General features: G+C 51.0%; 1 protein-coding gene across 1 annotated transcript in view; it reads left to right on the top strand.

Annotated features, from left to right (window-relative positions):
* The first annotated feature begins 262 nt into the window (after positions 1-262).
* Positions 263-20,016, top strand: part of Igfn1 (immunoglobulin like and fibronectin type III domain containing 1) — a 32,494-nt gene continuing 12,740 nt past the window's right edge. Inside the window, exons 1-13 of the mRNA XM_076873037.1 lie at positions 263-302; positions 2,709-2,759; positions 3,237-3,359; positions 4,757-4,896; positions 6,429-6,528; positions 7,765-7,809; positions 8,032-8,077; positions 8,652-8,829; positions 10,448-10,561; positions 11,944-12,112; positions 13,023-13,295; positions 14,537-14,586; positions 19,768-19,885. Of these exons, the coding sequence (XP_076729152.1) occupies positions 2,753-2,759; positions 3,237-3,359; positions 4,757-4,896; positions 6,429-6,528; positions 7,765-7,809; positions 8,032-8,077; positions 8,652-8,829; positions 10,448-10,561; positions 11,944-12,112; positions 13,023-13,295; positions 14,537-14,586; positions 19,768-19,885 (1,363 nt within the window). The 5' untranslated portion in view covers positions 263-302; positions 2,709-2,752. The remainder of the gene's footprint in view (positions 303-2,708; positions 2,760-3,236; positions 3,360-4,756; positions 4,897-6,428; positions 6,529-7,764; positions 7,810-8,031; positions 8,078-8,651; positions 8,830-10,447; positions 10,562-11,943; positions 12,113-13,022; positions 13,296-14,536; positions 14,587-19,767; positions 19,886-20,016) is intronic.

The raw sequence follows: 20,016 nt of genomic DNA, 5'->3' as shown, positions 1-20,016 counted from the left end.
TGCAAAACCAGGAGCTGGATGGGCACATGTCACAGGACCCTTGCATCTCTGACCTCCTCCCAGGCAAGGGTGTTAGCTCCAGGGTCAGGAGTGGGGGGGCCCGGCCCTGCCAAGCCTGGCCAGAGGAGGAGGGAGGCGGGGTGAGTGGGAGGGGCGAGGGAGCCCAGGCGCCTGCAGTGACCTACATCTGCTCCAGCACCGTCTGTCCAGCACCAGAAGGTTCAGAGGCTCTGGTGAGGAGCAGCAGCTGGAAACAGGGAGGAGGGAGTGGACAGAAGGAGGAAGGCCAGTGGTACACCCAGGTAAGTGGGCCCTGCACATCTGGCTGTTCACCCAGGCCAGGGACAGGAGAGGTGCTGACAGTGGCCTGTCCTCTAACTTTTCTACTTAGGAAGGGTCAGACAGTGGGCATGAGATCAGCCCCAGCAACATTCTCTGGCTTGTGGATCAAACACTGGGGTGCATACACATTGCCTTCAGTCAACCCCAGGATATCTGGAGGAAAGAATTTCAGTGAGTCCTGACTGGGTGATTCTGCCCTGGTTCTGATTTTCTGGGCACTGCTTGGTTTAGAGTATGAAATGACACCCAGATTAAAATCTCACTAGCAGTCCAGAATGGGGACCTTGGGGCTGGGACTTGTAACATCTTAATTAATAACATGGTCAAGAAGTTGAGAGAAACTGTCTGGCTCTTCCTACCAGTGGAGAAGTTGCAGGTGGCAGGAACCTGGATCTGCAGAACGGAATAGCAGCTGGGGCAGAGGGTGGGAGAGTGTGGGTCCTGGGGACAGGCCAGGGAGACACAGCCTGGGGGACCAGGCTGAGAGCCTTGTTGTTCTGAAGTGAGGGCACAAGTCACTGCTTTTGCTCAGGAGAATTAGGATTTTTCTCAAAAGTGGGATTGAATCATGGAAGGAAGAACTCCTTTCCTTCTCTGTTCCCTCCAACTGAGTCAACATTCCCCTGATCTCCAACCACACAGATGTCTTACCCACGTGTCATTGACCTTGTAACTGATCTAACTTATTCCTGAAGAGGACAGTGATCCAGCAGGTGGGGTGGTTTACCCTCAGATCCCTAAGCTCCCCAGGGTCTTGCTTCTCTGATTTTCCATTAAACCTGTAGGCAGGAGACTAAGGGAGGGGGGCCGGCACCTGCATGATAATTCATGTGTGACAAATAGCCAAGTAATCAGCTGATAGATGGTGGTGGTGATGATGAAGATGGTGACTAAGATAGCTGTGTTGAACTCAGACTACTCCAGTGTGGGGGTCATGGGCAGGTGCCAGTGCACGCACCTCTACAAGACAACCGTCCTGGGGAAAGGGTGGTATAGAGGCCGAGGCACCCCACAGTGAGGCCTGGCCTGCTGGGCCCTCCTCATTGGCGGCTCTCTCCCCGCCCTCCCTCATGATTCCCTTCTGAGCAGCGGCTGTGACGGCGCCTGTGGTGCCTGTGACCGCTCCAGAACGCGCGCACTTGGCGCACCATGGCATTCCAGCACACTGGGGGGCAGCAGCCAGACTGCAGAGGTGAAGCTGAGGCCAGAAGTGCCAGTGGGTGGGCATTTGTGAAATGGAAATGAGGAGTTTGCTGTCATGGGCGATTCTAGATGGATGGCTCTTTGGGCAGGAAATGGAATTTCCAAAATGGAACTGCTTGGCCGTTAGCCAACCACACAGGAGGTGGGCTTGCTGGAGAACTCTTTGAAGACTCCCACAACTCACTCATGGCTCCATCCCAAACCAGAACCAACTCACCCCTTCTCCTGTGTGGAACATGGCATTGGCCTTAACAGATGGATTCGGTGGAGAGGAAATCAGAGGAATTGTGGTGGTGGAGGTTGGGAGAGGCTGGGAAACACTCGTGATCACCTGACACTATAATTCACTGGCCTCAGAGGGGAGCAGATGGATTTATGGTGATCCCACTGGCTGGGCATAGAAGAAGCTTAAGACTCGCCAAGTCAGGGACACTCCTCGGCAGACCTTGAAGGATTCCAGATTGGTTGAGGGTGGGAGGTAAAGGGCTGCTGGGCTCTTAGAAAATCTCAGAATTGGGGGAGGAGCCAGGAGAATGTCCTGGAGGATTCACATTCCAAAGTCAAGAGAGCAAGGCCATTGCCATTAAACAGATGGAAGAATCTCAGTGTGATTCCTCAGGTTTGGGAAAGTATGTCTCACCCTCTCAGAGGTCATGGGTCTAGACCCCATCACGGTAGGCAGGTTCAGTGTTGTGCTTTCCTTTACCTGGGAAAGGTAGTGATTGGGCAGCAATCTGTCCTCCCTGGTGTCTCAGAAGTTAGTTTGCTAGAGACAGAATTGGACAAAACCAAACAGCAGCTGGGCACGGTAGCACATGCCTATAATCCCAGCAATTTGGGTGGCTGAGGCAGGAGGACCACAAGTTCAAAGCCAGCCTCAGCAACTTGTGAGGCCTAAGCAACTTAGAGAGACCCTGTCTCAAAATGAAAGATAAAAAGGCCTGGGGATGTGGCTCAGTGATAAAGTGCCCTGGGTTCAATCTTCACGTACCAAAAAAGAAAAAGAAAACCAAATGGCATCTAGTTGGGGTTAGACTAACTCTTGGGGGTGGCAGCTTCTCCTAACTTCCTCCCCAGATATGGGTTGATGTACTGATGGTGTGAGATGGGCTGAGGTGAGACCAGCCTGGGCCTCTGATAAGTAATTCATCTTCTACCCTCAGATATCAAATTCTACCCTCAGAAGAGCCTAAAAGGAGCCAGAGCTATGGCAGGTGAGAGAACTTACCTCCCCTCCTCCCCTCCCAGCCCCAACCCCTGGTTGGCACCCCTCAGGGCGGAGTCGGGAAGGAAGAGAGGCAGGAGATTTGGGGAACTCTCCTGTCTCTTTGCTTTTTTCAGTTTGGGCTTGGCTTTGCTTTCCTGAGTGAAGGGTGCAGAGCCTCCCACATGAGCCCTTGCTTCCTAAGAAGGAACCCTTCCTATTCTCCCACAGCTTTTCTCTAGTGACATGCTTGGGACCTTCTTAGGGTGCTCCGTGCCACATTCTAGGGGCTGGAAGGCCACCACTGTAATTCCACTAGAAAGTTAAAAAGCACTGGTCACAGGGAGGTGGGCCACACAACTGTGCCCAAGGTGGAAGGGAGAAGGGGCCTTGTTCCTTGTCTGAGAGGTTGGATGTTTCAGTCTGCTGAGGGGCACCTGAGAATGGGAAAGGGCAGGCCCATCTCCCCCTCTCCTACCTTCTCCAGGGAAGCTCTTGAAGAAGTCCTCCATCCCCGGGGTGAGCATCCGGCAGCTGGTGGAGGAGATCCCTGAAGGTTGCAGCACACCGGACTTTGAGCGGAAGCCCATCACCTTGGCTCTGCAGGAGGGTGAGGCCCGAGGGCGCTGCCCAGGGGAGGCACGATGCCTGCTCTTCCACCTCTCATCATGCACAGGGGAGAAGACTTGGGTGCCCACTTTCCTGAGCACCCAGTCCCTGTGTCTGTCACCAGGCCATATGTCTCCCTCCTGTACTCAAGGGATGTCTGCCTGCCTGGAGTCCCTAGAAGGGACAAAGAGTCTTGGGGAGAAGAATGGGTAAAGGGAATAAATCGAGGCCATCCTGTGCTGATGGAGAAGCTGCAGCCTCGTTTTCCTCTTCCCCTTCTGGCCTCGAAGTCACTGCTGCAGAGAATCAGTGTCAAAACCCCTCTACCCAACAATTGTCTCCTGACAGCCATGTGCCCACTGGCTCTCAGGCTAGGCTCAGGAAAGCCATGCTAGAAGACCACAGGAGAAAAGTGCCCAGGAAGGTAGTGGGAAGGGGTGGGAATGGCATTGTCCCCAACACAGTTCCCTGCCATGGATTTTAGTTTGCGAGATTCCGGTGTGAGAGCGGGTCTTCTGCTCTCTCACTTCCTTTTCCTCTCTTGGCTGCATTCTTTCTACTACACAAAGGATGTTTTGTACAGGCCTACGTCAGGGACGACAGACAGACAACACAAAGGGCACATCCTGTCTCGGACAGGTTTTATTTGGCGGGCATGGCACTTGAAGTTTTCGGAATTAGTTGCCAGCTTGTAATAATTGCAAGTTCGATGCTTGTTGAGAAAGCTGATCTAGTCCCTCCGTTAGCTATGCTTACAACTGGTTTGCCAGAAATTCTTACCAAGAGCCACCCAAGGAACAATGGTACCATGCTTAATTTTTCTAAATCCAAAACAAGGTTGTGAGAAACTGGGGAGGGCTCTGGGGGCTTCAGTCAAAATGCTTTTCCCTGAGATGTTCCTGTGGGGAGGCCTAGGGGATGGTTAGGCTCTCTTGCTTCCCAGGCTCTCTTGCCTGCCATAGAGGTTGGGTCTTTTCTGAGGCGGGGTCCTATTTCTTAGGTCCGGCTCCTTTGGGCACCAAACAAACAGCCACTTCTTTCTAATTCTTTTCTGAAACACTCAGAACTTCATCTCCCTCCCAGTCTTGTGGGGATCCTTACACATCCACTCTCAAACAGGGGCCAGCCCTGCTCGCCTTCCCTTCTTACCATGGACAGTCCAGTTGCCTCTTTCCTTCATGAAGCACAGGCCAGCACTGCTCTGGGTGCCCGGAAATTGCTGCTTTCCACCTGACATCCTGGGTCCTGGGTCATGGGGACCAAGGCCTGGCACCCTTCTTGCAACAGACAGTTGAAATACCTAGAGTAGGGAGGATGATATAAATTAAAATCTCCACAAACTTTGCTGTCACTCCATCCCAAATTATCAGTCTCCCTACTGGCCTTTTCCTGCCACAGGGAAAAATGCCATCTTTCGGGCTGTGGTCTGCGGAGAGCCCAGACCCGAGGTACGTTGGCAGAGCACCAAAGGAGACCTCAGCAACTCTAGCAAGTACCAGATCTCCTCCGCCCCTGGCAGCAAGGAGCACGTGCTGCAGGTAAGCACTGCAGTTCTCCTCTGACCAAGGTCTATGCCATATTCCTGTCCCCTTTGTGGTTGCAATCCCCAAACAAGTAAAAGATGAATTACTAGTCAAACTTGGGTCCATTCAATTCATTCCATGGTTCAAGGCTTCCTGAGCCACAGATATCTCTGCTGACAGTCTGCCTGGATAAAAATCTCAAGCCTACCACCTTGACTTTGGGAAGTTACCTCTTTCCACCTCTGTTTCATCATCTGTGCAATGGGATAATAATAATACCTACTTTAGGGAGATGTTATGAGGATAAAAGGTTTACATAAAGGTCTAGCCAGTGTCTTGCCTGAAGTGAGTACACAATCTTTGGCTCATGATTTGACTTAAGATTTTTTTTACTTTATTATGATAAAGTGCAAAAGTGATGTGCAATTAAGTAGAGGCTAGATTTCAAAATTTGTCCTTTACATTTTGATCTTTTCCTGGGCTAGCAATGTGCAGTACTATAGTCTCATCCTAGGCAGAGGCAGAGAACCACACCTCTCCTACAGCTATGTGACCCCCAATGGGGTGGGCAAATAGCTCATAATGTATAGTGTATTGCAGTCAATGAATTACATGATATATCCAAAACTGTATAATAAATTAGGCTTGTGTTAGATGATTTTGCCTGACTGTAGGCTAATTTAAGTGTTCTTTTAGGTGAGCACAGATAAGGTGGTCTAGGCTAAGCTAGGATGCTCCATAGGTTAAGGGTATTGAATGCATTTTCTTTCTTTTGGGGGCGGGGATGTGTAATGGGGATTGAACTCAGGGGCACTCAACCACTGAGCCACATCCCCATGTCTATTTTATATTTTATTTAGAGATAGGGTCTCGCTGAGTTGCTTAGAGCCTTGCTTTTGCTGAGGCTGGCTTTGAACTCACAATCCTTCTGCCTCAGCCTACCAAGCGGCTGGGATGACAGGCATGCACCACCAGGTCTGGCTGAATGCGTTTTCAATTTGTGATATTTTCAATTTAGAATATGTTTATTGGGATGTAACTTTATGGTTAGTCAGGGAATATCTGTGCTCAATCAACCTTGGTTAGTATTAGTACTATTATAGAGACTAACCATGGCACACCTACTATGTGCCAGGCCCTGAGCTAAACATATGATATTGATTAGATGATTTAATCCTGACCATTCACTACTTTTAAGGTATTATGATCTCTATTTTACAAGTAAAGAAACTGAAGTTAAAGAGAGATTAGGTAACTTGCCCAAGGTTCCACAGCTAGTAACATAGGATAGAGATCGTTTTCAGTCCCAGATCCATCTGACCTCCGAAGTGAGTCTTTCTGTTATTTCACATTTTTTTTTCTGATGGCAAAGACATCCACCTGCTCTACAGGTTTTTGTTTTGGTGTCTGTATTTTCTAATAAAGACTGAGCTCCATGAGAACAAAGACTGTGTCCTATTATCTTTCTACACCCAACATGCTGTCACGTCTAGGTCATGGAGGAAGAGAAGTGATAGTCCTGTTCCCCTGTCCTTGGTTCTCTGCAGATCAACAAGCTGACAGGCGAGGATACGGACCTATACCGCTGCATAGCAGTGAACACGTATGGAGAGGCCACGTGCTCAGCAAGGCTTACTGTCATTGAAGGTGGGTTTGTCCCCAGAGCCACTCACACGCTAAATCTGCATGCAAGTAAAATCTGTATCCTTGGCAGTAGACAGCCTGCTGTGGTTGCTCGGAAGGATGCCCTTTTGGTCCAATGGAACCAGGCCACGACCTGGAATTTGGTTTCTAACCTGGGTCTTCCACTCGTTCACTTCCTTTTTCTCTCTGGGTCTCAGTTTCTCCACTGTACAAAGGATGTTTTGTTCAGGCCTACATCAGGGGTGACCAGCAATCTAGAGGGCAAATTCTATCTCAGACAGGTTTTTTTTTTGATGTGCATGGTGCTTGAATTTTTTGAAATCAATTGTTTGTTTGTAATAACTGGAAGGTAATTGAGAAAGCTGATCTAGTCTCTTGATTAATCAGGCTTACCATTGGTTGGCCTACAACCACCAGAAATTCTTATTAAGAACAGCCCAAGAAATAAAGGTCATTACTTCACACAGTTAGAAGTCCTGAGATGGGAGTCCAGGGCTCACTGCACAGTGCAGCTGGAGAGCTGGATTCCTCTGTCTCACTGCTCTCCATCCCTAGCAGGTTGGTTTATCACCTTGTAGTCACAGATGGCTGCTGCAAGTCTAAACTTAATCCATGTCCAAGGCAGGAAGAAGGGGGAAGAGGTGGTCCCAGGTACACCTGACTCTCTTATCAAGGAAGCAAAAGGTTTCTCAAGAACTCCTGAGTCTTTTGCTTCCATTTCGTTGACTAGAATGGTGTCCTGTAGCCACACTGCTAGTTGCAAAGAAAGCTGGGAAGGCAAGTATTTAACTTTTCCAGCCTCTCCAAAGGAAGCGGGTGAAGAGGTTGATGGATGACTATGGAGCAGTGTCTGACATTTGGCTATTGGGCCCATACCTTGAAATGGTAACTCTCAGGCACGAACACCAACTGTCCCTTTAGATGCCCAGTTTACTGTTGGTCACTTCATTCATTTATGCCACCTCCTTGACCATGTGGACATGTGAGCGAGCCTCCCCGTTGTGAGAAAGTACTCAGGCAGACCTTCCCAGGTCAGGTTAAGGTTCTGGGGTGTCAAAGCTCATTCGAGATGGATCTCCACCTGCTCCATGCCTCGAGCTGGGATGTTGCTATGCTTTAGAGGACAGCAGGGTGGTCAGGACTCTGGGACTGAGCAGTTTCTTAGGAAGACCATAAATGTGTCTTGCCTTTCTCTGCCTGTCTACACCAACGCCCTCCATTTCTTCCTGGATGGTCCAGTTGGCTTTCGGAAGAACCGGAAAAGGCAAAAGGAACCACAGGAAGGTAGGTAGATTTGGTAGAAATCTTCTTGGAGGTTTTGGGGACAGGCTGCTCCTTGCCCCATGTTCCCAACCTGCTCAAATCCCCATGCACACCTGTGGGTTATCACCAGTCCCCAGGAGAGCCTCTTCCAGAAGCTTGGTTGTCAGCCCTGGACCACATAGACAAGCCTAGCCCCTTGGCCTCTCACCTGGGAGTGGGGTCTCATCCTTTCTACTTTTCTAGACCTCAGGAAGGAGCTGATGGATTTCCGGAACATGCTGAAAAAGAGGTGGGTCTGGGCCTGCCCAGGTGGGATTCAGAAGCTCCCATGGTACCACCCCCTTCTCCCTTCTATCACAAGCTGGGCTCAGCCTCTGTTTCCACCCTCAGCAGGCAGCTAGACTGCTGCTACCAGGTGAGAGGCTAGAAAGAGCACTGCACTGGAAATTCTGGGTATAGCTTGGTAATTGTCTACATCCTTGAGCTAGTCATCTCTCCTCGCTGGGTCCTAGCCTCCTCACTTGCAAAAATGGGGTGACCTACTAAAGCTATAATTTTCTAAAATGTTTACAGCAAAAGAATGATTCTACCCAACCCTGACCCCACCCAAGGACATCTTACTCTGAAATCAACAATACAAGTAGTTAGAAGCCGATTTTCCCTGAAAGCTAGAGCAACCGAGTGCGGCTCAGCCCTTCTGGGTCCTTCTAGTCCAGAAAGCCATCAGTCTCAGAGATTTGACTCCCTTTGCTGTTTCCTCAAGTGCACGTAGGGAAGCTTCTCTGGACCTCTCTGAGTGCCAGGACCAGGTGGTCAACACCCAGGGCTCCTCCAACCTCTGACCTGCTGGCTCTGCTCCCCAGGGCCCCTCCTCCAGCTCCAGAAAAAAAGATGGAGACTGAGCAGGTGTGGCAGCTGCTGATGACAGCAGACCGGAAGGACTACGAGAAGATCTGCATGAAGTATGGCATCGTTGACTTCCGGGGCATGCTGCGCAAACTGCAGGAGATGAAGAAAGAGCGGGAGGACAAGATGGCCCAGGTACCCTCACCCTGCCCCACTCTACACAGATAGAGCACAGGGGCCCGGAGGGGCCTCACGCCTGGAATTGGGCTTGGAGGTGGGCCTTGGGAAACCCAATATTATCAAGGGCCTGCCTCCATCTGGTTCCCAATAAAGTATCCTGCTAAGGACCCAAGTTCCAAGCTGGTACCCAGGCTGTAAAGTCCGATACTTGCTAAACTGGAGTTTTGAAAAAGTGGGGCCCTCTGTGACTTGGTGTCCTCATGGGAATCATAGTTATAACTACTGTCAAGGGCACAGCTCAGCTCTGCCATGGCAGTGGCATAGGTTGCTGAGAGACCAAAGGAAACACCCAGAGGCAGCATAGGGGGCATAAGGCTTCCTTGAGAAATGCTGATGAGGGAAGGTCCAGTGGTATAGGCTAGCAGAGAGCACCGCCATCCTTCAGGGTGCTTCTCCAAGCAGTGTCCCCTTCCCCTCATGATGTTTTGTCCAGTGGCAGCCTGCTGGACAAGTGACACCTATTCTTTCCACAATGTCCTCAGTCACCACTGAGGACACGGGTACAGTGTGTACACTGTACACATTGTGTACACACTGTTTCTACAATGTACCAGTCACCACTGAGAGGCGGGGTTTATATATTAGGCTGCAAAAAAAAAAGTGACATTATCAGCTTGAACTTGCTTACTTTGCTTGTATGACCAGAATCATAAGGAGCACCTGTCCTGGTGTACGTGCAAGAGGTAGCTTTCTACAGATAACACAAACTTCCCCTAATTCCCAGCGTATATGAGAGTCAGTGTCCTGGTTTATCTAGCATTCCTGGCCCAGCCTGCTCTTTCTTCCCTTCACTTGACTAGGTTCCTGGGAACTACAGGGGCATTTCAGGGATATGGTATCTTACTGTCCTCTTTTTCTTTAAGGATGATGTACCTACCTCATGGGGTTATTGAAAGGATGAAATAAGAGGTTGTATTTAAAGCAATTAGTCTAGTGCCTGGTGCATGGTAAAGGCCTAGTGTCAGCTGTCATCATCATCACCAGACATGAGGAACCTGCCTTTTTAAAAAAGATTTCCAGGGAAGGAAATTTATCAGTTGCCATTAGCACTCTGATTCCAGCATCTTATAAACTATGTAGAAAGTTTTTTTCCTGCAGCGAACTTAACTGTAGTATACATCTAATTTTTCTTTTGGAAGTAACAATCAAGTACTTTTAGTTATCATGAAAATAGTATTTCATCACTTGGAAAATGGTATTTTATCACTTAAACATCCCACCTGGGACTTCAGCTTTCTCTCCTCCAAGCTTTCCCATCTGCTTTAACACAGGACTCAGCACAGAGATTTTCATGCAGCAGATGCTCAACAGATGTTGATTAGCTGGAAGAACAGATAAATGGAAAAGCCCTAGAATGTTTTTAGAGCACCTGAACACCTTGTTTGCCTTTCTGACCTGATTTCTTGGAGATTTCCCTTCCTTGAGGACTTAAGTCTCCCCACTTAAAAAATGAGCAAATGCTTTCTCAACTGGGGCATTGTGGGCCAGGGATGGAATCAGGGATCATAAGGGTTTCAAGTGCTCCGAAGACTGAGTTTGAGACATTCTCCTGATTGATTTGTCTCCCCTTTAGTACATCAATGCCATCTCCAACTTGAGACACATCAAGGTCTCCAAGGATGGGGTCGCTTCATTTGCCCTGGAGCTGGATCTCAAGAACTTTGAGAGCAAGATTTACTTGTATAAGGTGAGGCTGGAGGGCCCATGGCAGAGGAAACTGGTAGAGATGTCACAGGTCCTGGGAAGGGAAACAATTGATCTCATGGGGCCCCTGTGGGAACAACCAGAGCACACAAGTGGTAAAACCCTCATCCCTTGGAGTTCCTGGTTAGGGTTAGGTCAAATCCTGGTGTAGACAGCCCACAGCCAGGCTCTCCTCAGACACTCCTGGCTGTGTCTAATTCCACAGCAGGGGGTGAGCAGAGAGATCTGAGAGAGGGCACTCTTCTCCATCTGACCCCTGCCCCAGAGACTTGACACATCCGTACAGGGGCTCCAGAAGAAATAACCTATCAACGCACTAGAGGTTGGGGAGGAAGTGTGTGGTTTGGGGGGCATAACATTACTTCTGTAGCCAAATTCATTCCGGCTCCATCACATCACTCAGACAAGGTACATTTTATCTTCCTAGAGACTCAGTTTCCTAATTGGTGAAATGAGGGTGATACAGGGCTGTCTTATGCACAATGAAATGCCCCTCCCCCATTTCTCCCCTCCCTCCTGCCCCTCTTCCCCTGCTGCTATGCCAGTCTTCTCTCTGGCCTAGTCCATTCCTTTGCTCCAGCTGCTCCCTGTGCCTGGTCTGCTCTTCCCCAACATCTATAGGCTAATTCCCTTCCCTACAGGGACACTTCTCTTGACCCTAACCACCTCATGTACCCCCTAATGTTCCACCCAGTATCTTTTATTTTCCTCTGTTTTTCCTAGTTCTGTTTTATTTTTCCTAACATAAATAATTACTTATTTATACTGTTTATTATTTGTCTGTATCCTTCAGGATTTTAGCACCCTGAGGGAAGAAATCTTTTTTTTTTTTTTAATTGATGTGTCCCAAACATCATTGTGTGCTTGGCACACAATGGGCATCTGTTAAGTGCTATTATTAATATTCAGCAAGTAGCAAATCTATGGAAGGCTTAGTAAAAGGAGGTGTATGTATGTAAATTACTGGGTTTTATAGAGCCTTAAAGATGTTCCTTAATGTTCCCCTTGATGAATAGAGGCATTCCCTGCCCTGGGGCCCCAAGTCTGCCTGAATGCCTCCCCTGCTAACCATGGGGCTGTTTTGGTAGTAACTCTCCTCCCAGCCTGAGCTGGGTCAGCAGTCTAGAGCCTCTGCATCCTCTTGTCAATCTCCCTTCTGTGGTAAGGAGTGTAACATTCCTAGCCCGGTATTCCCATCTGCTTGTTTAATGCCCTCCAGGCCCACCATGCCCTTTATAGCTTCAGGACCAGGTTTTCTGTGGCCTGAGCCAGAAGGAGAAAACTGCTAGTTGTAGCCGAGTGGAGCAGGAGGTTCTGGGGACCTACTGAGTCCCTGAACCACCCCTCTTCCTTTTCTGGTGGCAGGATGGAGAGATGATCCCCTATGGCTTTGACAACCAGACCAAGCACTGTCTGCGGCGGCTGGGGAAACGCTACCAATTCCAGATCCTGGACCTGCGGCCTGAGGACGCTGGCCTTTACCAGGTCAAGGTGGAGGATGCTGTGGTCTTCTCAACAGAACTGGAGGCCAGTGGTGAGTTGTCTACACTGCAGAAATTTGAATAGGGGACATCATTTAAGAATGGGCTCCATTTCAGGGCCTGTGGTGAGGGGATAGATGTGACAGGGCCTAATGCAAAGACAATTGGGGAGAAGGGTGCAGAGTCAGGTACCTAAATGATGATGCTCAACCTTGGTCCATGCTGTCCCCTGTTTGGTGCTGAGCTGGCTCTACCAAGTTACAGTCATGGGCACAGAACAGACGTGTCATGCCCCTAACTACAAACCTTCTACCACAGTTGATTATTTTCAGATTACACCCAAACTGATTTCACATCCTCTTGCCATAACTTTACTTCAGTGGGATGCATGTCCTCATCTCTCACAATTCCCTAGCAACAGTCTCCACTTTGGGGTAGGTGCCCTTGTGTCCTACATAGATCTCTTCCTTTCCTGCTTCCCATACCCCCACCCCCACACTCTGGGTGCTGCCCCACCTTTCTCATTAAACCTTGTTCCATACCTGCGAGGACTCGTGTCCCTATCACTGCATAGCACCTAGCAGCTCTGGAGGGCTCTTGGAAGGACAAACAGGCCCGGGGAAGGAAGCTTTGGATAGATAGACCATAAAGAACATGGCTGAACAAAGGCCAAGGAAAGAGAAGGAAGTGAGGCACCACTTCTGAAAACAGCCTCAGCGGATCCCAATCTAACTATATCCCCATATTTTATGTGTGTGGAGGACTGATTCCCTGGGTAAGGAAGTGACCCATCCAAGGTGTCACAGGAGTTTGTAGCCAAGCTGGTCTGAACCTGGGTTCTGAACTCCCAGGTTTGTAGCCAAGCTGGTCTGAACCTGGGTTTCTGAACTCCCAGCCTCTCTGTATCAGGTCACACCATGTCATGCTGCCAAGCTGACACTCCATCTCCTGTTTCCTCTGCAGCCATCCCCCCAAGAGTGGTGGTCCCAGTGGCCGAGGCCCGCTGTGAAGAACACGGTGATGCAGTCTTTGAATGTACTCTCTCCAACCCCTGTCCCAATGCTACCTGGCATTTCAAGCACCGGCCCCTCCGACTCAGTGACAAATATGAAGTATCTGTGTCCCCTGATGGTCTGACCCACCGGCTGGTGGTGAGAGGGGCCCGGTTCTCAGACAGGGGCCTCTATTCGCTGGATACCGGGCTCCATGCTTCTAGTGCCTGGCTGGTGGTTGAAGGTGAGTGGTCATACCTCTGTCTTTCCCTGCCTCCACCAAGGCAAGGACTCAGGGTCAGGGTCAGGGCAACGGGGTTTCCTTTGGTCAGTCATTTACTTTCGAATCATTCCCTCACTCACAATAAGGAAGGGTCCTTAGAGCTCTTCTTTTAAAAAATTAATTTGCCTAAAGCAACTGTTTTAGGTCCATCCCTCACCCACCATGTCTACTAATGCCAGATGTAGTCTATCCTGTGTCTGTGTGGGTGTGCGCATGCGAGCATGTTTCCCTACTGGGGATCAAACCCAGGCACATTTTACCACTGAGCTACATACATCCCCAGTCATTTTTATTTTAGGACAGTGTCTTGCTAAGTTTGCTTGGAGCCTTACCATGTTGCTAAGACTGTCTTCAAATCTGCAATTCTTCTGCCTCAGCCTCCTGAATTGCTGGAATTATAGGCATGTGCCACCACACTGGGGGGTACAATCTACTGCTTTAATTTTTCTTTCCCTTCTTCCTCCTCCTCCTTCACCTTTTTTTTCTTTTTCTTTTTTTTTTTTTTTTTTTTTTTTTTTTTTGGTGCTGGGGATGGAATCCATGGCCTCCTACACACTTAGTGAGCACTCTGCCACTGAGCCACCCGTACCCCAGCCCTCCTTAGATCCATTCTGCTCCACTGCAATATAGTCTTCTCATGGCCATTCCTGTTCTCCTCCATGGCCTCTGTCCTACTGGCCCTCTTGGAACTACTCTGGGAACAGAGATCCAAAAGCCCTAGGGCTCTGCATAGGGCTTGAAATATTGGCCCAGGTTCAGTGTAGATAAGGAGACTCTAGGCCAGGCCAGAGAGAACTCTTATATCTCCCTTGGAACTGGAATCTGGAAAATTATAAATCAGACAGATATAAGGCAGGGGATAGGGCAAGGGAATCTTTTAAATATCATGCAACTTCTTCTGGCAGTTTGATAAGCAAATGACTTTGGCTTATGTACTTATGTGTCAAAATCCTCATGAAGCATGTGGAGTGTAATGTGGGTACAGGGTGGGGGAAATGGAGATGGGATTTAGCCACCAATCTCTGGAACATCTTGGCTTCCTTCTTAGATGGGCAGCTTGTTTTCTTACTGGGGAAACTGAAAGTCAGGCAAAAGAGTTGGGTCAGGCAGGTGCTTTGGTCTGATTTAACAGAAGTTTTGGTCTTTCTTCTTGTCTCTCTATGGGCCCATTGACCTCCCGTGTACATAATATCTCACAGAAGCTGGGAAGGATAAAGGCCTGCAGACCACAAGTGCTAACCACCAGCTGCAGACACCAGGAGCTCAAGCCTCAGATGCAGAAGACTCCAGGGACATCAGTGGCCAGGGAGGGAAGCCCAGGGAACTGGGCACCATGGGTGACTTCCTAGAAGGGGCAGGGCCTGCTTCTGGGCTCCAGCTCACAGCAGGCCCAGACAGGGATGGCCTTGGTAGGCAGGGCTACTCCTTGATGGGGGATGAAGGGATAGGTGACTCAGCCTGGGGCCCTGGACAGGACAGGAAGGGCTTTCTAGAAGCAGAGGAAGGCAGAGTCACTCTTCTCAGGGACAATCAGCCCCATTTAGAGGGAGACTGGGGCGGAAGCTTTCCAGGGAGATCTCATCTACAGGGAGAAGGCCCAGAATCAGGGTTGGTCTTCATGGAAAGACAACTTGAAGGTCATGGCAGAGATGGTGATGGGGACAGAAACTGGAGAACAGCAGGAGGCTGGAAGGCTGGGTCCACTCACTCTCAGGCTGGAGGACTGGGGAGCATCAGGGGAGGAAAGGAGCCCAGAGAGGTCAATGGCAGTCAGCTGGACATACATGGCCAAGAACAACTCTGGGACACTCATCAGGGACCTGGAACAGGAAAGAAGGCCCTGTGGGGACCCCAGTCTGATCATGAGGGGTCTTGGCTCAAAGGGGAGGGAAGGGAGAGAATTTTGGCTGGAGATCACCTGGATGAGATGGAGGGAGGAGATGGTTTGAGTAGGGAAAGGGGGACAACAGCAGCTAGGGCAGCGTGGGCTGGCAGAACTGGCCTGTGGGATGCTGGAGACAATGGGACAGGAGGCCCTGGTGCCCTAGAATTTCCTGGAGGAAGAAGTTTTAGCTCCAAGGCAGGCATGGGCCCTGAATCTTGGGGCTCCCAGGGAAGTGGAGATGCTGACCATCAGGAAGCTGGGGGCTATTGGGAGTCAGGGGAGTATCCAAGAAAGATATCCGGAGGCAAGCACCCCCAAGAACCATCACTACCTGGAGGCAGAAAATCTATTCTGGGGGGCAGGAGTCCTGAGGCCAAAGCTGAGGGCTCACTACGGGAGGCAGGTGATCCAAGGCCAGGGAGGACTGGGGATGTGGGAAGGAGCTACCGGACTGGCCCTGGAGGCCCAGGAGATCTTGGGGACTGGGAAAGTGGCCAACATGAACTCCAGGGAAGGGGTGGCCAGTTCACAGATGGGGCCTTGAGCAGGGCAGGGGATGGCTCCAGAAGGTCCCAGTCTCCCCATAGCTGGACAGAAGGGCAGAAGGAAGCAGGGGACCCCAGCAGAACACAGTCTGAGGGCACAGGTTTCTGGGATGACACAGGGTCCAGTCTCAGAAAGACTGGAGCCCACCTTGGACTTAAAGTAGTGGGGTCCAGTGGAGGGGAAAAGGGTATGGTTGGTGCCCAGGGAGCTGGGCCAATGGAATCTGGTCAGGGGATAGATGGCAGAAGCCACAGGTTACTTAGGTCTCCAGGCCTGGGTATGTCGAAGTCTGGAGGAACACAAGGAGATGCAGAAGGATTAAGAGATCCCAGAGCAATAGGGCCTGAATCAGAATTCTGGAATGGATCAGATAGTTCTGGAGAAAAAGGAGCCAGAGGTGAGATGGGCTATAAGTATGGCCCAGGAGGTAGCAGGGGAGAGGAATCTAGGAATGGGGATGGCTCAGGGTATTTTAAGGGAATAGATCCTGGAAATAGGGCTGCTTATAGAGATGGCTCAGAAGTGCCAGGAGAAATGGGGTCTGCTCCTGGTGATGGTTTTAGAGTCATCTCTGGAGCACCTGTGAGAACAGAGTCTGAGGAAGGGGGTACTTACAGGCATGGCTCAGGGGAACCTGGGAGGATGTGGACTGGAAATAAAGATCATCGTGGTCCTACAGGATATGGGTCTGGGAGCAGTGTTGGTCTTAGGAATGGCTCAGGTGGCCCTGATGGAATGCTCATTGATGAAGACCAGAATTGGGGTACACCTGGGGGCCAGGGGCAAATAGGCTCTGCAGGAGGGTACTGTCCTGATGGTAGCTTAGGGAGTCCTGGAACAGTGGGACCTGTGGGTAGAGGTGGCCCCAAGGCCCCTGGAACAGTGCAGACTCTTGGGGAGGGATATGCAGAAGCAGAACTAGGGGGGTCTGGAACAATAAGGCCTTGGGGTCAGACTAGAGATTTGGGAGACTTCAGAACCTCAGGGGCCCTGGGGACCTTTGGAGAAGGGAGTTTTGAAGATGGGACAGGGGGTCCAGGAGCCATGGAGCCAGGGTCTCTGAGGGCAAGAGGAAAAGAGGGTGATGGAGATAGGACTAGGTGCCTTGGTGCCAGGGCCTCTGGAACTGGAACAGGGTTTGGGGACAATACCAGGCATCCTGAGACATTAGCTTCTCATGCTGGGGCTGGTTCTAAGAGCCTATGGGCTCATGGGCCTGGTGAGGTGCTGGGTTATGGGGATGGGTCTAAAATTCCCAAGTCTCAGGGAACTGGGAGCAGAACAGCTTATGGAGTAGGGCCAAAGGATCTTGGTCCTGGAAGAATAGGGTCAAGGGATAAGGCAGATTTTGGAGATGGCTTAGGAGGCCTCAGAGGAATGGCAGCAGCAGATAAGGCAGGATATAGGGGTGGTGTTGGAGGTGCTGGGGTTATGGGGTCAAGGGGTGAGACAGGTTATAGCAGTGGTATTAGAGGTTCTGAGGATAAGGGGTTGGAGGGTGAAGCAGGTTATAGGGGTTGTATTGGAGGTTCTGGGGACATGGGGTCAAGAGGTGAGGCAGGTCATAGGAGTGGTATTAGAGGTTCTGGAGCTAAGGGGTTAGGGGATGAGACAGGTTATAGGAGTGGTATTGGAGGTTCTGGGGGTTTGGGGTCAGTGGGTAAGGTAGGTTATAGGGGTGATATTGGGGACATGGGGTCAGGGGAAAAGGCAGGTTATAGGGGTGGTATTGGAGGTCCTGGAGATATGAGGTCAGGGGGTGAGGCAGGTTATAGAAGTGGTATTAGAGGTTCTGGGTATAAGGGGTTGGGGGATAAAGCAGGTAATAGGGATGATATTAGAGGTTCTGGAGATAAGGGGTCAGAGGGTGAGGCAGGTTATAGGGGTGGTATTGGAGGTCCTGAGGACATGGGGTCAGGGGGTGAAGCAGGTTCTAGGGGTGGTATTGGAGGTCCTGGGGACATGGGGTCAGGAGGTAAAGCAGGTTATAGGGGTGGTATTGGAGGTCCTGGGGATATGGGGTCAGGGAGTGAGGCAGGTTATAGGGGTGGTATTGGAGGTCCTGGGGACATAGGGTCAGAGGGTAAAGCAGGTTATAGGGGTAGTATTGGAGGTCCTGGGGACATAGGGTCAGAGGGTAAAGCAGGTTATAGGGGTGGTATTGGAGGTCCTGAGGACATAGGGTCAGAGGGTAAAGCAGGTTATAGGGGTGGTATTGTAGGTCCTGGGGACATAGGGTCAGAGGGTAAAGCAGGTTATAGGGGTGGTATTGGAGGTCCTGGGGACATAGGGTCAGAGGGTAAAGCAGGTTATAGGGATGGTATTGGAGGTCCTGGGAATATGGGTTCAGGGGGTGAGGCAGGTTACAGAGGTGGTATTGGAGGTCCTGGGGACATGGGGGCAGGGAGCAAGGCAGGTTGTAGGGGTGATTTGGAATATTCTGGGGATGCTTTGCCATGGAGTGAGGCAGGTTTTAGGGATGGTATAAGGGGAGCTGGAAGAATGGGGTCAGGGGATGAGGTTGGTTTTAGAGGAGGCTCAGAAGGATCTGGGACAATGGGACCTGAGGGCAAGATGCACTATGGAGAAGGTTCTGGGAAGTTTGGAACACCAGGCTCACTGATGGGAATGAGACACGATGCAGGACCCAGAGACCACAAAGCTATGGGGGAGGGGGCAGGATACGGGGTAGCATTAGAAGGTGGCACAGGCTCCTATGATGGTCCAGAAAAGGGCAGTGGAATGGGGCTTGCACATGGTGCAGGTCCTGGGATAGCTAGAATACTGGGGACTGCAGATGATGCTGCTCACAGGGACAGCCCCAGGAGTCCAGGGATGCTGGGGTCACAGGAAGTGCCACAGACTCTTTCAGATGGAAGGGACTCCAAGACCAGTCTTGGGGGCTATGGAACCTCAGGGATTCCTGCAGCCTTGGGGGCTGTTTGTTCCAAAGGAAAGTCAAGTGTTGGAGAGTGGCAAGATGGTTCTGGGATTCCAGGGTCTCCTAGGGACAGAGTAGCTCCTAGCGGGGAGGGTGAGTCTCCAGGCCAAGCAGGGGATTTGGGGGCTTTTAGGTTTCTTGATGGTAGGAAGGCAGTAGAAGGTGAGACCTGGGCAGGGACAGCTGCTCTGGAGTCTGGACATGAACAGGACTTAAGGAAAGTAGGGTCAGGGACCATGGACAAGGGCAGAGTGGCTGGCCCATGGGGAGAGGCACCCCAGGGAGGGAGGGACTCACTACCAGGAGGCAGAAGGATGGGAGCAGGTTCTGGTAGCCCAGCCTGGCAAGATCAGGAGTTTGGCCAAAGCAGCACACATGCTGGCAACCGCGTCCCAGGCTCTGTGGCCCATGGTTCTGGGCAGGAGAAAGATTCCACTTTCAGGGGAACCCATGAGGGGCCAGGGGACTCTAGAGGCAGGGAACATGCACCAGGCTATGGGGCTGCTGGTGGACGTCAAGGCCCACGGTCCCCGGAAAACAAAGGTTCAAGCTCTAGAAGAGGCAGGTCTGGTGGTACAGAGGATTCAGGTGGCCTAGGCACAGGGAATTCCACAGAGTGGGAGGATGGTCTTGCCCCCAAACCTGGAGAATCCAGACTGCAGGGATCCAGGAATGGTTTAGACGATTCCTTTGGCAGAAAAGGCTCTGGAGGTAGATCAGGGAGGATCCAGGGCCCAGGCTCTAAATTAGGGCAAGGACAAGGAGGAGGAAAGGGGTCTCTTGGGGAGCAGGGGTTTTTGGAGACTGAGAATGACAAAGCCCAAAGTTCCAGGACCCTAAAGGAGTATGAAGAATGGGAGGCAGGAGAGTCTGGCAGGTCGGGCAGGAGGCCAGGTCCCCATTGGAGCAGGTATCAGGCACAGTCTGGGGTTGAGGCAGCGAAGAGAGGGGGCACAGAGGAGTCCAGAGGCCGGAGGCAGCTACCTGGCAGTGATAATGGAGAGCACCTGGGGGAGACTCAGAGTGGAGATGTGAGCCAGGGCACCCCCAGACATCTTGGCAGCAGGAAAAGTGCCAAAGACTGCAGGTTGGACATCCTTGATGAGGGGCAGAGTGCCATGCAGAGTTCCAGGTCTGGATACAAGCCCAGCGCTCGCAGTTTCTCCCCGGCGGCCCGAGGTAGGTATTCCTGGCTGGGCTATTTGGGGTGGGGTGCAGCAAAGGAGAAGTGTCCTGAACACTGGGATGCCTGGGCCATTCCCATCCGTGCCAGCACCCCCATTTTCAGGAGCCTCTTGCAAATTCAGTAA

The sequence above is a fragment of the Callospermophilus lateralis genome, chromosome 13 (assembly GCF_048772815.1).
Source record: "Callospermophilus lateralis isolate mCalLat2 chromosome 13, mCalLat2.hap1, whole genome shotgun sequence".
Taxonomy (NCBI): Eukaryota; Metazoa; Chordata; class Mammalia; order Rodentia; family Sciuridae; genus Callospermophilus; species Callospermophilus lateralis.
Note: the sequence above shows the minus strand (reverse complement) of the source record. Positions and strands in the feature narration are given on the sequence as shown.